The 16508-nt window shown below is 41.7% G+C and overlaps 1 protein-coding gene across 6 annotated transcripts in view; it reads right to left on the reverse strand.

Moving 5' to 3' along the window:
- Window positions 1-16508, reverse strand: part of LOC117359357 (probable ATP-dependent RNA helicase DDX60) — a 254746-nt gene that overhangs the window by 215606 nt on the left and 22632 nt on the right. For all 6 annotated transcript variants that reach the window (XR_004539215.1, XM_033941992.1, XM_033941983.1 and 3 more), the window contains exons 5-6: window positions 12524-12865; window positions 8230-8331 (exon numbers count right to left, since the gene is read on the reverse strand). Coding sequence is in view for 5 of the 6 variants with exons in the window: in XM_033941992.1 (XP_033797883.1) it covers window positions 8230-8331; window positions 12524-12865 (444 nt within the window). In the remaining variant the exon portion in view is untranslated. The remainder of the gene's footprint in view (window positions 1-8229; window positions 8332-12523; window positions 12866-16508) is intronic.

A 16508-nucleotide genomic window follows, 5' to 3' on the forward strand; every position in this document is an offset into this window, starting at 1 on the left:
CTGCCTTGTCACACTGTTTTTTCGCCTTTAGATCTTCGGACACTATCACCCCAAGATCCCTCTCCCCGTCCGTGCATATCAGCTTCTCTCTTCCCAACATATACGGTACCTTCCTATTATTAATCCCTAAATGCATTACTCTGCATTTCTTTGCATTGAATTTTAGTTGCCAGGCATTAGACCATTCCTCTAACTTTTGCAGATACTTTTTCATATTTTCCACTCCCTCTTCGGTGTCTACTCTGTTATAAATCATCTGCAAAAAGGCACACTTTTCCTTCTAACCCTTCAGCAATGTCACTCACAAACATATTGAGCAGGATTGGCCCCAGCACCAATCCCTGAGGGACTCCACTACTCACCTTTCCTTCCTTCGAGCAACTTCCATTAACCACCACCCTCTGGCATCTGTCCAACAGCCAGTTTCTGACCCAGTTCACCACTTTGGATCCTAACTTCAATCCTTCAAGTTTGTTCAACAGCCTCCTATGAGGAACTGTATCAAAGGCTTTGCTGAAATCCAAGTAAATTACATCTAGCATATGTCCTCGATCCAGCTCTCTGGTTACTCAATCAAAAAATTCAATCAGGTTCGTTTGGCACGATTTACCTTTTGTAAAGCCATGTTGCCTCGGATCCCGTAACCCATTAGATTCAAGGAAGTACACTATCCTTTCTTTCAGCAACACTTCCATTATTTTTCCAACAACTGAAGTGAGGCTCACCGGCCTGTAGTTTCCTGCTTCATCCCTGTGACCACTTTTATGAATAGGGACCACATCCGCTCTCCTCCAATCCCCAGGAATCACTCCCGTCTCCAGAGATTTGTTGAACAAGTCTTTAATAGGATTCGCCAGAACCTCTCTGAGCTCCCTTAGTATCCTGGGATGGATCCCGTCTGGTCCCATCGCTTTGTCCACCTTCAGTTTTTCAAGTTGCTCATAAACACCGTCCTCCGTGAACGGCGCAGAATCTACTCCATTTTCTCGTGTAACTTTGCTAGACAATCTCGGTCCTGATCCAGGATTTTCTTTTGTGAACACAGAACAGAAGTATTTGTTTAGCACATTTGCTTTCTCCTCATCACTCTCCACATATTGGTTCCCAGCATCTTTTAGCCTAGCAATTCCATTTTTCATCTTCCTCCTTTCACTAATATATCTGAAAAAAATTTTGTCTCCCTTTTTTACATTTTTAGCCATTTGTTCTTCCGCCTGTGCTTTCGCCAAACGTATCTCTCTCTTGGTTTCTTTTAGTTTCACCCTGTAGTCCTTTCTGCTCTCCTCTTCTTGGGTTTTTTTTAAATTTCATGAACGCCAACTCTTTCACCTTTATTTTCTCAGCCACTAGGTTGGAGAACCATATCGGCTTCCTTTTTCTCTTGTTTTTATTGATTTTCTTCACATAAAGGTCCGTAGCCATTTTTATCGCTCCTTTCAGCTTAGACCACTGTCTTTCCTCTTCTCTTATGTCCTCCCATCCTAACAGCTCTTTCTTCAGGTACTTTCCCATTGCATTAAAGTCCTTACATTTGAAATCTAGGACTTTAAGTATCATGCGGCCGCACTCCACTTTAGCCGTTATATCAAACCAAACCGTTTGATGATCGCTACTTCCCAGGTGAGCACCCACTCGAACATTAGAGATACTCTCTCCATTTGTGAGGACCAGATCCAATATCGCTTTTTCCCTTGTGGGTTCCGTCACCATTTGTCTGAGCAGAGCCTCTTGAAAGACATCCACAATCTCCCTACTTCTTTCCGATTCTGCAGATGGAACATTCCAGTCCGCATCCGGCAGGTTGAAATCTCCCAACAGCAGAACCTCCTCTTTCCTTCCAAACTTTTGGATATCCACAATCAGATCCTTATCAATTTGCTGCGATTGAGTCGGAGGTCTGTAGACTACACCCATATAGATAGAAGTTCCATCTTCTCTTTTCAGAGCAATCCATATTGCTTCTTCCTTTCCCCAGGTCCCTTGCATTTCGGTCGCTTGGATATTGATCTTTACATAGAGAGCTACTCCTCCACCTTTTTGACCATCTCTGTCCTTCCTAAAAAGATTATATCCCGGTATGTTTGCATCCCATCCATGTGATTCACTGAACCATGTCTCTATGATAGCGACAATATCTAGATCTGCCTCTAACATCAGGACTTGCAGATCATGAACTTTGTTGCTTAGACTGCGAGCATTTGTGGTCATCGCTTTCCAGCTATTTTTCTGCGATAATCTCCTTTTTTGTATGGATTTTTGTTTCGTTTCACTTTCCGTTGCAATACTAAGAAATGAGTTTCTGATATTGCTTATGTTACAGTCTTTACTACTATCACATCTTTTCTTTTGCCGGGGGTGGTCTCTATAATTGTCCTTCATACATACACCACCCCCACCTGACTTCCTAAAAGTTTAGTAAGAAAGTGCTTTTGAGATAAAGTTAATTAAACTTTTATTTCATTTGCCTGCTTGGAGTGATAGTGTTCTATCAAGGAATCTCTTGTAGATACAGCCCTTCAAGGATAGAAAGGCAAACAAATAGGAACCATGTGTACAAGTTGTGCCTGGAAATTTGAAATGATGGGATAGATAGTTTGGGGATGAACTTGTTATGGTTTTGAAGCAAAAGAAAGCAAACTTTAAAATAACCCTTGCTTCCACGGGCAGCCAGTGTAGTTTTTGTAATACGGGCTTACATGATCCGATTTCTTGAGACCGTAGATCAGTGGCGTGCCTAGGGTATGTGACACTCAGGGCCCATTGTTTTTTGATACCCCTGCCATCATTTTTGACACACACCCCATGTAAAAAAATATTTTTAGCAATGTTCCCCCAGGTGCAAGCCATGAGGGGGGTGTTCCCGGCCTGGGAGTCATGGTCCGGGAACTTCCCTTCTCACAGCCCGGTGCCAAGGCTCTGGGTAGTCCCCGTGGCCCAGCATGTTCCCAGCCTTCTCTCCTGTCTGATGACCCTTTACCTTCTGTGAAGCTGAAGAAAACTGCCGGCCTCGGCAGTGATTCAGCTACATCGCCCGTGGCTCCCCTTCCTGCTTTCCGTGTCTGCCTCTGCCACAATCCTGGGCGGAAACAGGAAGTTGTGTCATTGGCAGACGCGGAAAGCAGGAAGGGAAGCTACGGGCAATGTAGCTAAATCACTGCCGAGGCCGGCATTTTTATCAGCTTCACGGAAGGAAAAAGGCCATCGGACCGGACAGGCAAGAAGGCTGGGAACATGCTGGGCCTAACATGCTGGAGACTACCCAGAGCCCCAGGCCCATGAGAAGGGAATACCTGGACCATGACTCCAAGGCTGGGAACAACCCTATCATGGCTTGCACCCGGGGTGGACCGCCCCCCACCCTCCCTTGGTACGCCACTGCCGTAGATGAGAGGGACTGCAGCATTCTGTAAGATTATCAGTCGTTTGATGGTTTTCTTTTTTAAAAAAATCTTCATTGATTTTATTAAGCATATAAAAGTGTAACACATATACATTCAAAAATTCAATAAACAGCGCTTACATACTTGCAAATTACCCATCCCTCCCCCCCTTCCTGGATTCATGTGGAACTAAGATCAGATCTGGTAGGTGAATACTAATCATTAAGGTGTTTAACAAATGATTCCAATGGACTCCAAATTTCTTTAAAATTCCTAATTTTCCCATATTGCTCCGCTAACATTCTTTCATAACAGTAATATAAAAAAATTGTTTCCCACCTAAAAGTAAAATTCAGTCTATCCCAATTTTTCCAATTTCTGGTGATTAGTTGTATGGCCACCCCAGTCATTATAAGAAGAAGTCTATGACAACGGAATAGAGACACCTAAAACAAAATTAATTTTACCCCACATTGATTTCCAGAAATAAGGGCCTGTTTTACAAAGCCGCGCTAGCAGCTGCCGCATGGCAACAGCCCCGAAGCCCTTTAAATCTCTATGGGCTTCGGGGCCATTACCGCGCGGCTTTGTAAACCAGGCCCTAAGTATCAACGGACAATAAAATAAAAGATGATACAGTGTCCCCACTTCAAGATGACAGGGCCAGCATCTATTTGATTTTGTGTTATCCAGTTTTTGAAGTCTGACTGGCGTCCAAAATATTCTATATAATAGAAAAAAACAAAGTTTGTCGCATAGATGCTGAAGCTGTGCAACACATCCTCCGAGTCTAAATCCGTGGCCACTGAGTAGTAGAAATGTTTTGTTGTGTTTCCATACACCAGATATCTCTTAAGCTTGTTCTTGGTTTTTATGAGAGGTATTCATATGTATACCATTTGGAGGCTTGATGTCCTTGAACATCCACTTGGAAACATATGGCTGGCAGACTATGCTGACTTACTAAAGAACGCCATTCAGGGAACTCTCTGAACGGCTTGTTTTAGTTGCAACCATTTATAACCTTGAGTTCTTGGAATATTAAACGATTGCTGGATTTGAAGTAAAGACACTAATTTATCGTCCCGTATTACATCATTTAATGTTCGAATGTCTGCCTTTAGCCAATGTTTCAGTTTTAGGAATAGGAATAGGAATTCAGCCATAGGGATTGACATTTTGTTTTCTGTATCGGGACTGGAGGTAAATGATCTAAAAATTTTAACGTTGTCCAAGTTGAGTGAACTGATGGTTTTCTTTAACTTGTGGTCAGCGAGCCATTCTGGGATAATTAGGTGCATCTATCTGGGTAGTACCTTAGAATATCCTCTCTGACTGCCCCACCACTATCTGGATAATTCCAGGGAAATCTGGGTGGAGTTAACCAGTAGTGGCAAAATTCAGCTCCCTACCCATTTAGCTAACTGGGTAAAAATAGGACAGCAAAAAGACTTTCTTAACTTTAACAAGTTAGCTAACGGATAGTAGACCGAATATTGGTGTGTGCAATTACCCTCTCCTTAATCCCTCCATGAGTACTCTCCCCTTCCTGAAGTCCACCACCTCCCCCCCCCCCACCAGAGCAACTATTCTATCAGGCCTTGACCCTTGTGGTAGTACTCCAAGATTACTGCTAAAGATTGCAGCCACCACTTTAAATCCAGGATCAGCATGGGCAGGAGCGACCCTAGTGGCTCCTAACCATGCCAACTCTGAGTTCAAAGTGGTGGCTGCAACCTTTACCAGTAATTTTGAAGTACCACCTTATGGGTCAAGACCCAATAGAGTATAAAAACAAATTTATAGATTTTCAGAATAGATCTAAATTTTTGTGTTTGAATTTATGCACTTTTAGGAATGGTTCTAGATACCTGTTTTATAAAGGCACATAGGGACCTATGCTGCTTTTCTTCATTAATTCATTGGGATTTATTAACCACCTTTACAAAAAGGTGCATAGCAAGTACAGCTTGGCATAAGTGGTGCATAGCATGTACAGCTTGGTATAAAACTTATAATTTTGTTAACAGCATAACAATAGTAAAATGACCAAATATAAGTACCAATATAATCAATGAGGCATACTTGGAGATGGCAAATTGAATTCTAGAAATATGACTAACATGATACAGATTAAGAAAAAATAATCATTTAACAGCATTATAAAATAATCACATAACAGAAATATGATGTCAGCTGAATAAGAATGATACCATAATAGATAATATGGAAGAATATGCATTTAATATAGATTATAGATTCACTAGAGGTAGGTCTTGTCAGACAAATCTGATCAATTTCTTTGACTGGGTGACCAGAGAATTGGATAGAGGGATGCACTAGATGTGGTGTATTTAGATTTTAGCAAAGCCTTTGACTGTGTTTCATAGAAACGCCTAATAAATAAACTGAGTGCCCTCGAGATGGGGCCCAAAGTGACAGGCTGGATCAAGAACTGGGGTAGTGATCAATGGAGATCACTCTGAGGAAAGGGATGTTACCAGTGGTATGCCTCAAGGTTCTATTCTTTGGCCTATTCTTTTTAACATTTTTATAAATGATATTGCTGCAGGGCTGTCGGATAAGATTTTCCTCTTTGCAGATGATACCAAAATCTGTACTAGAGTAGACACCCAGGATGGTGTAAATAACATGAAGAAAGACCTGGCGAAGCTTGAAGAATGGTCTGAAATTTGGCAGCTAAACTTTAATGCTAAGAAATGCAAGGTCATGCATTTGGGCTGCAAAAACCCAAAGGAACGGTACAGTTTAGGTGGTGAAGAACTTATGTGCATGACAGAAGAGCAGAGCTTGAGTGTGATTGCATGTGATGATCTTAAGGTGGCTAAGCAGGTTGTAAAGGTGACAACTAAAACTAGAAAGATGTTAGGCTGCATAGGAAGAGGTATGACCAGTAGGAAAAAGGAGGTATTGATGCCCCTTTGATGACTTTGGTGAGACCTCATTTAGAATATTGTATACAATTCTGGAGACCGCACCTTCAAAAAGATATAAAAAGGATTGAATCGGTCCAGAGGAAGGCTATTAAAATGGTGCATGGTCTTCATCATAAGGTGTATGGGGACAGATTTAAAGATCTCAATATGTATACTTTAGCTTAGAGGAAAGGTGGGAGAGGGGAGATATGATAGAGACATTTAAATACCTACGTGTCTTAAATTCGCATGAGTCGAGTCTCATTTGAAAGGAAGCTCTGAAATGAGAGGGCATAGGATGAAATTAAGAAGTGATAGACTCAGGAGTAATCTAAGGAAGTATGTTTTTACAGAAAGGGTGGTAGATGTATGGAACAGTCTCCCAGAGGAAATGGTGAAGACAGAGACTGTATCTGAATTTAGGAAGGCATGGAATAGACATGTGGAATCTCTTAGAGAGAAGTAAAGATAATGGTTACTGCAGATGGGCAGACTAGATGGGCCATTTGTACTTTATCTGTCATCATGTTTCTATATGATACTCACAATGTCAACATTATACAAATAAGAACATATCAGAACATAAGAAACACTTAATAGGCAAGCATTAAAACATTCAAATAGAATATAATAAAGAATATTAATAGGTAGTTGAGTGAGCAAGAAGAGATTAGATAAATATATAGTACACGGGACAAGATGGGTAGTATAGAATCATCAGGATAAATGGATGAGTTGTTGAAATATATTATAAGTAAAGTTGAATAAGATATCAGAAACTGGTCTAAGCTACAGGTTGTGCAACAAGTTAGTCCAGGTGCGGAGTTCAGTGTAATCCCTCTAGGAGTGATTTCTCGTGTGTGGGAGCTAATCCTTAGAAGGCCTGCTGGTGGGTATCACATCATGCAACTTCTTTTTAACAAGGGTACTGATAATGATATTCCTTGAGAAGATCTTAGAGTCCTTAAAGGTGTGTTGAGAGCTAACATATTCTTTAGATCAAGGGTGTCCAACCTCTTGGTTTCCCTGGGCCGAATTGGCCCCAAAAAATGTTTCTGGAGCCACACAAATGCTGCAGCAAGACAGAGGAGGGAGCCAGCAAGACAGTAAACACCCAGGGGCAGCAGAGGAAAACACTGCAATGCCCTTGACAGGGACCACACAAAATACTTCACGGGGCCGTAGGTTAGACACCCCTGCTTTAGATGCTCTGACCCATTTTGTCTGTGAAGACTTTGAAAATCAAAGATAACATTTCAAACCTGGCCCTATAAGGCACTTATAGCCAGTATAGTTTTTGCAGGAAGAGGATGATGTGATCATGCCACTTGCAGCTCTCTATCACAGAGCTGCCAAGGAGGCAAGATTTTTCAGAGGGAGATTTAGAGCACACCCATAGCCCTGCACCTCTCCATCCAGCCCTATCCACATCCCCACCCCAGCTCTGCCTGGCCCCGCCCCATAGTCTTTGCCCATGGTGCCAGCAGTCAGTTCCTATTCCAACAACAGCAGGAGACAGCTTAATAAAAAAAAAAAAAATCATCTACAGCTGCCACGAGACCAGTCCTGTGATAACAACAGTGGGACTGATTCTGTGGAGGAGATTACTTTTTATTAAGGCATCTCCTGATGCCATTGGAAGGCTCAGCAAGAGATCCCGGCTCATCATCATAAGAACATAAGAATACCCTTATTGGGTCAAACCAATGGTCCATCCAGCCCAGTAGCCCGTTCTCACGGTGGCCAATCCAGGCCACTAGTACCTGGTAAAGAAACCCAAAGAGTAACAACATTTCATGCTACCGATCCAGGTTAAGCAGTAGATTCCCCCATGTCTGTCTCAATAAGATTATGGACTTTTTTTCCAATGTTCTGTTAACTAGACATAATTGAAAGTAAGAAACAGCACTTACCTCTTTTTGAATGTTGCTTAAATTCAACTGGTCAGGCAAAGAATTATATTTTTCCTCATGCTGGATCAATGTTTGGATGGCATGTTTTATTTTCTCCTTATTCTACAGAAGTGAATATAAAATACTATTCATGAGTTTTCAGTCTGAAGTCAACTGAGTGATATGAGATGATAAAACATACATTTAATAGATTAATAGGAAAGGAAATGATTATTCCAGTGCAATAGGTGAGACGTTCTAGACAATAGAGTTATTTCTCTTTAGTCACATAGTTGCAGGATGAATCCACTCTGGATTTTTCACTCTGCCGCCATCCTGAACGAGCATGCACGCAACCTCACCTCTCCTAAGTCAGCCTCTGCCCCGACAACACGCTCACCACTTACAAGCACGCAGGATGTCCTACATGCTTGTACGTGGTGAGCGTGTTGTCGGGGCAGTGGCTGACTTAGGAGAGGTGAGGTCGCGCACATGCTCGTTCAGGATGGCGGCCGGCTTGGATCGGGAGCCAGTAGGTGCTGACGGACGGCAGGAGGGCAGCCGCACGGGGACCCCGAGGGAAGGAAACAACCACTTTGGAAGCGCTGCAGCACCCCCAGGCAGGTACTCACCCCTGGGCCACCATTGGAAACAGAGCTCGTTTATCGGGGCAGTGCTAGGTTTGCGAGACAAAAGTTTGCTGACTGTTTTGCTCATCTTGCAAAACACTTACAAACCGGTGCACTTGTAAACTGAGGTACCACTGTATTTTATAAAAGCACTTACATGCGTTAAGTTTTCTTATAGAATAGGCTCACTGCCTGCAGAAAATAGGCACTTACACTTTGATGACCTGTTACAGAATTGCCTCCTATATGCCAGAGGTGTCAAGGGTTGAGGAGTTAGGGGGCCGGAGGGCACCACAGCACTGTGAAAAGAGGATCAGGATCTGGGGAAAGGGTAAGGGCCTTTACATCATTTTTAAAACAGGAATCATGGGAGGGAGATCAGGGGAAATTTCCATTTTAAGAAATGGGGATAAAAGGGGGTGTGAACTTTAATTGTACAACAATGATAAAGAGCTAATCTTTTCCTAAGTACTGGGTCTGAGCTCAGGCCCCTGTCTTTGCCTTGTTTCTAGCTGGGAATATACAATATTAAGAATATAAGAATTGCCATACTAGAACAGACCAAAGGTCTATCAAGCTCAGTATCCTGTTTCCAACAGTGGCCAACCTGAGTCACAGGTACCTGGCAAGATCCCAAGAAGTAAAACATATTTTATTTTGCTTATCTTAGGAATAAGTAGTGGATTTTCCCCAAGCCATTTCAAAAATGGCTTAAGGACTTCTCTTTTAGGAAATTATCCAAACCTTTTTTAAACCCTGCTAAACTGAGTTCACCACATTCTCTAGCAATGAATTCCAGAGTTTAATTGCATGTTGAGTAAATAAATATTTTATCTGGTTTGTTTTAAATCTAGTACTTAGTAGCTTCATCACTTGCCCCCTAGTTCTAGTATTTTTGGAAAGCGTAAACAAGCGATTCACATCTACCCTTTCCGTTCTCTAAGGTCCCTTGGGACCTGGAACAAACAGCTAAGAAGAAGACCCACTAGGAAAGCACTTCTACCTGAAACACAGAGGCCAGTAAGGAGCTGGACTCAGGACAGGCAAGCGCCAGAAAATAAGGGCTTTTGCCAAAAAATCCACACATGTGCTTTTGATACAATTTTATTGGGACCCCTGAGGAAGACATTTTGGTCGAAACACGGGCCATGTTGGGTCCTCCTCATCAATCATATATGTGGATTATTTTACTACACATTCAATAAAGCCCACATCAGGAATATCTGTCTCCACAGTTTCTTTTGCTTTTAACTTTCAGTTAACTCCAATTAACATCTATTATGAGTTAATTGCCAATTATCAGCACTGATTAGGCCTATTAATTAATTAAGTTGTTCATGTACATCAGCTGTGTGCACCTATGTACATACACAACTTTAGGCACCATATATAGAATTTTTGCTAACATTAGTGCATGGCCATAAATGAAACAAATAAAAAAAAAGCCCTTTTTGTTGGCCGCATTAGAAATGGGCTTACCAAACGAAAAAGGCCAGTGCAAGGATATGCTAAGCCCATTTCTCAGCATAGCTTAGTAAAAGGTCCCCAGAAATGCAGGTACAAATATTCAACTGTGGAAAATCGGTAAATTGAATATACAAATATATAACCTGCCTTTTCACCCAATAGAGGGTAATCAAGGAACTGAAAGGGGTTATAGCTGAACTGCTTCAACTAATAACCAATCTGTCGATCAAATCGTGAAGGATTCCGAAAGACTGGAAAATAGCAAATGTTACTCTGATCTTCAAGAAAGTTTCGAGGGGAGATCCGTGAAACTACAGGCCGGTGAGTCTGACCTCGGTACCGGGAAAGATGGTAGAAGCGTTGATAAATGACCGCATCACTGACCACCTTGACGGACACAATCTGAAAAGGACCAGCCAACATGGCTTCAGCAAAGGAAGATCTTGCTTGACAAACTTGCTGCACTTCTTCGAGTGAGTAAACAGGCAGATAGACAAAGGTGACCCGGTCGACACTGTTTATCTGGATTTTCAGAAGCCTTTTGACAAGGTCCCGCATGAACAACTACTTTGAAAAATTGCGAGCCATGGGATTAAGGGTGAAATACTCACGTGGATCAAAAACTGGTTGGCGGATAGAAAACAGACAATGGGGGTAAATGGACAAAACTCGGACTGGAAAAGCATCACCAGTGGAGTGCCGCAGGATTCGGTGCTTAGGCTAGACTCAGTTAAGGCTCATTTGAACATAAGAACATAAGAACTGACGCTGCTGGGTCAGACCAGTGGTCCATCATACCCAGCAGTCCGCTTACGCGGTGGCCCTACGGTCAAAGACCAGCATCCTAACTGAGACCAGCCCTACCTGCACACGTTCTTGTTCAGCAGGAACTTGTCTAACTTTGTCTTGAATCCCTGGAGGATGTTTTCCCCTATGACAGATTCCAGAAGAGCATTCCATTTTTCTACCACTCTCTGGGTGAAGAAGAACTTCCTTACGTTTGTATGGAATCTATCCCCTTTCAACTTTAGAGAGTGCCCCATCTTTCTCCCTACCTTAGAAAGGGTGAACAACCTGTCCTTATCTACTAAGTCTATCCCCTTCAGTACCTTGAATGTTTCGATCATGTCCCCTCTCAATCTCCTCTGTTCGAGGGAGAAGAGGCCCAGTTTCTCTAATCTTTCGCTTTCGCTCCTCCAACCCCTTAACCATCTTAGTCGCTTTTCTCTGGACCTTTTTGAGTAGTATCATGTCCTTCTTCATGTACGGCGACCAATGCTGTACGCAGTACTCCAGGTGAGGGCGCACCATGGCCCGGTACAGCGGCATGATAACCTTCTCCAATCTGTTCAAGATCCCCTTCTTTATCATTCCTAGCATTCTGTTCGCCCTTTTTGCCACCGCCGCACATTGCGTGGACGGCTTCATCGACTTGTCGATCAGAACTCCCAAGTCCCTTTCCTGGGAGGTCTCTCTAAATACCGCCCCGGACATCCTGTATTCGTGCAGGAGATTTTTGTTACCGACATGCATCACTTTACATTTATCCACGTTGAACCTCATCTGCCAGGTCCTTGACCTATGGGCTGCCGCAGGAGCAGACCGCTGGGCATGATGGACCACTGGTCTGACCCAGCAGCGGCAATTCTTATGTTCTTATATTACATAAACATTAACGCTGGGTTTTACTAAACTGTGGTAGAGGTTTCTACCACAGCCTGGCGAGGAAATTGCTCCAACGCTCATATAATTCTTATGAGTGTTGGAGCTGTTACCTCTCCAGACTGCAGTAGAAACCTTAAAAGGAGCTCTAAAGAAGACATACTTTTATATAATAATGTATACAAAGCAAAACACAGCACTTAAAATCTACCATTAATAATGAGGAATGTCATAATATTCAATTTACCTAGTTACCTGCATATTCAGATAAATTATTGGGTTACGTCAGGCAGCTGAATAAACCTTGTTAAAGTTAACCAAACAGGTTCTATGGTTATCTTTAGGTCAGGTATTTATAAGACCCAACTTAAGTAGTAAACCTTAACCAGATGCCACCTTTGCCTGGACAAAATTTAACCAGCCTGTAGATGAATTCTGAATACTCATGATTTGTTCTGGTAATCTTTTGAATATTGATCCCATAATTATGACAGCATAATAAATTTGTATCTGATATAACAAAAACCAGTGCAGTACATGAATAAGAGATAATTTACCTTCTGAAATATTCTAATGTGGTAGTATTTAGACTGAATAAGATATCCATATACTCTTAAGACATCTGATCTTTGTCCTGAGATGAGAACTACACTGATTTTCTGCCCCAGAGCATGATGTATAAATACATTTAAAAAACAAGTTTGAAGATGATTCAATCCTGTGTCATCAATAATTAAAAAATAGGGATGCCTTTCTTTCAGGAACCTCTGCCATTCTGGTGCCAAACAGTTGGTAAATTCACTGTGAACCTCAATATCAGTGTTTTGTTGAAGATGGAAAATGAATGCAGTACGAAGAGAAAGGAGATTGGGACATGTGTAGTAAAAACATTCAGCATCCTGTAGAAAAATAAAAAAAAAATAATGGATCGATTCAAGTAACAGTAAGTCAGTAACAGTTAATGATAGCAGATAAGGACCAGAATGACCCATCCAATATGCCCAGAAAGGTGACCAGGGCTGTGCCTGCTTCTCCCTTCAAGTTAGTTTCACCACCTAGTTTTTTCGAGTTTTAACCATCACTTCATGCCTGTTACCCTTCTCCTTGTCTTCTTTAAAGTATGAAAAAGTAATTTGGGCCTAATATTCAGCTTTATTTAGATGGCTGGGAACGCCTCTTGGCTGTCTAAATTGCACATAGGTAGCTATGTACTGATATTCAAAGGGGCATAGCTGCCTAATTCCTGCTGAATATCCAGCTTAACAGATTGGTCACCACCAATATTCAGTGGCTCACCGGCTAAGTTTGACGTCCAGATAGAGCCACCTAAAATAGTAAATAACCAGCCAAAATTTATTAATAACTTACGTATCTCATATATCCAAACTAGGACTTTAAGATCTACAGCTCACAACCTTCTTATCATTCCCTCATTGAAACATATCAGCACAATGAAGACTACAATTTTCTCCATTAGTGTCCCCTCTCTTTGGAACAGTATCCCAAATTACTTACGACAAAAAAAAACTCTTGCCAATTTTAAGGTGAAATTAAAGACATTTCTCTTCCATGAATGCTTTTGTAACTTAAATTGTCCTTTTAAGGATGACTTAGATTCAAGAAAGGTTTTTACCATCAGTTCCCCATCCCTTTGTCATTCTTTCCCTTATGTGTTCTCTTTCTCTCTATCAATTGTAGTTCTAATCCATCTTTCCTTTTGTTCCTATTCGTCAATGTCTTTAAAAATTGTTATTTCCCCTGGTCTGTTTCTGTTTAAATTGTATTTTATTTGGGGCATTGTTTTTGTACACCATCTAGAAGGCTTGATTGGGTGGTATAAGAAATTTTAAATAAACTTGAAACTTCCAAATTGATGCATTATTGATGTGCTTTGATGCTGTATTTGTTGTATTTGATGATGTTTGCATCAATAAAACTGTTTGAATCTAAACTTGAAACTTGGTATATATTTGGCTGTTGAGACATAGCCGGCTAGTCGTTGAATAATGACATAGCCAGCTATGTTCAACCAGCCAAAAATAGAATGGAAATTTGTTGCCATGGCTGGATACGGTGGCAGTATTGAATTTCCAGTATTGCCAAGGACCGCCAGAGACTGCTGACAATTTCCCATGGTCTGAATATGAGCCTGATTTATGTTTTGCTTTGAGTATGTGTTTTTGCTTTTAAAACACAATAAAAATATATTTTTTTAAATGCCTTTATGGGTACTTTTTCAAAAGGGAGAGAAAAGCCAGAGAGGCTTCTACGACGGGGAGAACAATCCAAAGATACAAGAGTCGTGAGGAAAAGATGTCAACCATATAGCAGTGGGCAATCCAAAGCAAACTTTATTTAGTCAGTGCCTATAATGAGAAAATGTGTTGTACTGAATAAGAACCAATACTGAGTAGAATCTTAGTTTCAACTAAGATATTTGTAATTCCAGAGAACAGCTGTGTGCATTTCAGTTTCTGTGCTGACAGACTTTCACAATGAACTCAGACACTGTGAAGCTGAGGCATCCTATCTACCCATCCTTGTCCAGGAGCCAGCTGTGAAGCTTCAGTTTGGAGTCGGATAGGGAAAGGAGAGACCTGTAACACAGTGGGAGTCAAAGGACTTTTCTAGGCAACCGACAGGTAAGGTCAGTTATCCCTCCTATAGTAGGGGTGAGATAGAAAGCATTACTAAGTTCTAAGTGTGAGTCAGGACTTTTTTGACAGGTGGTTCTTAGGTCAGCACCATTACATAAGAACATAATAGCCTTACTGGGTCAGACCAATGGTCCATCAAGCCCAGTAGCCCGGTCTCACGGTGGCCAATCCAGGTCACTAGTACCTGGCCAAAACCCAAGGAGTCTCAATATTCCATGCTACCGATCAAAGGGCAAGCAGTGGCTTCCCCCAGGTCTTTCTCAATAACAGACTATGGATGTTTCCTCCAGGAACTTGTCCAAACCTTTCTTAAAACCAGCTACGCTATCCACTCTTACCACAACCTCTGGCAATGCGTTCCAGAGCTTAACTATTCTCCGAGTGAAAAAAAATTCCTCCTATTGGTTTTAAAAGTATTTCCCTGTAACTCCGAGTGTCCCCTAGTCTTTGTAATTTTTGACAGTGAAAAATTGACCCACTTGTACCTGTTCTACTCCACTCAGGATTTTGTAGACTTCAATCATATCTCCCTCAGCCTTCTCTTTTCCAAGCTGAAGAGCTCTAACCTTTTTAGTCTTTCCTCCTACGAGAGGAATTCCATCCTCATTATCATCTTGGTTGCTCTTCTTTGAACCTTTTTTAGTGCCACCATATCTTTCTTGAGATAAGGAGACCAGAATTGAATGCAATACTCCAGATGAGGTTGCACCATTGAGTGATAAAAGGGCATTATAACATTCTTAATCTTGTTAACCATCCCTTTTTAAATAATTCCTAGCATCCTGTTTGTGTTTTTTGCCACCACCACACATTGGGCAGAAGGTTTCATCGTATTGTCTTGGATGATACCCAGATCCTTTTCTTGGGCGCTAATCCCCAAGGTTGTCCCTAGCATCCGGGAATAATTATTAGTTCCACTGATTTCTATCTTGCTGTTTTACTTTGTACTGATAAGTCTTACTGTAAAGTTTTATTATTGCATTGCTATATTAATATACTATACTTTATACTCATAGAGTTTATATATTTTTATATTACCTATACATTGTAATATATTTCCAGAATGTGGTTCTTGTCTGCCTTTATTACCAGGGTTACACAGAGTCTAAAGGACACAGGTGCAAATCATCCTTTAGAACAGTGGTTCCCAACCCTGTCCTGGAGGACCACCAGGCAAATCGGGTTTTCAGGCTAGCCTTAATGAATATGCATGGAGCAGATTTGCATGCCTGTCACTTCTACTATATGCAAATCTCTTTCATGCATATTCATTAGAGCTAGTCTGAAAATCCGATTGGCCTGGTGGTCCTCCAGGACAGGGTTGGGAACCACTGCTCTAGACAAGCCAGTTAGCCTATAACAAATAATTTGGATAATGATATAATCCAAAGGCGCTTACATAAGGGTTTTTCGTCTAGGAGATTTACACCTTCCCCCTTTTACAAAGCCATGCAATAAGTTTTTGGTGCCAGGCGGCGCACTGAATGCTCTGCGCTGCTCTGATGCCATTAGAGATCCTCATAGAAACATAGAAGCATAGAAACATAGAAGATGACGGCAGAAAAGGGCTACAGTCCATCAAGTCTGCCCACTCTGCTTACCCACCCCCAGTCTATGCCCTAATGACCCAATTTTCTTATCTTGACCCTCATAGGGATCCCACACGGGTATCCCATTTATTCTTAAAGTCTGGCACGCTGTCTGCCTCGATCACCTGCATTGGAAGCTTGTTCCAATGATCAACCACTCTCTCTGTGAAGAAATACTTTCTGGTGTCGCCATGAAATTTTCCGCCCCTGAGTTTGAGCGGGTGCCCTCTTGTGGCCGAGGGTCCCTTGAGATAGAAAATATCATCTTCCACTTCGACACGTCCCGTGAGATACTT

The sequence above is a fragment of the Geotrypetes seraphini genome, chromosome 1 (assembly GCF_902459505.1).
Source record: "Geotrypetes seraphini chromosome 1, aGeoSer1.1, whole genome shotgun sequence".
NCBI lineage: Eukaryota > Metazoa > Chordata > Amphibia > Gymnophiona > Dermophiidae > Geotrypetes > Geotrypetes seraphini.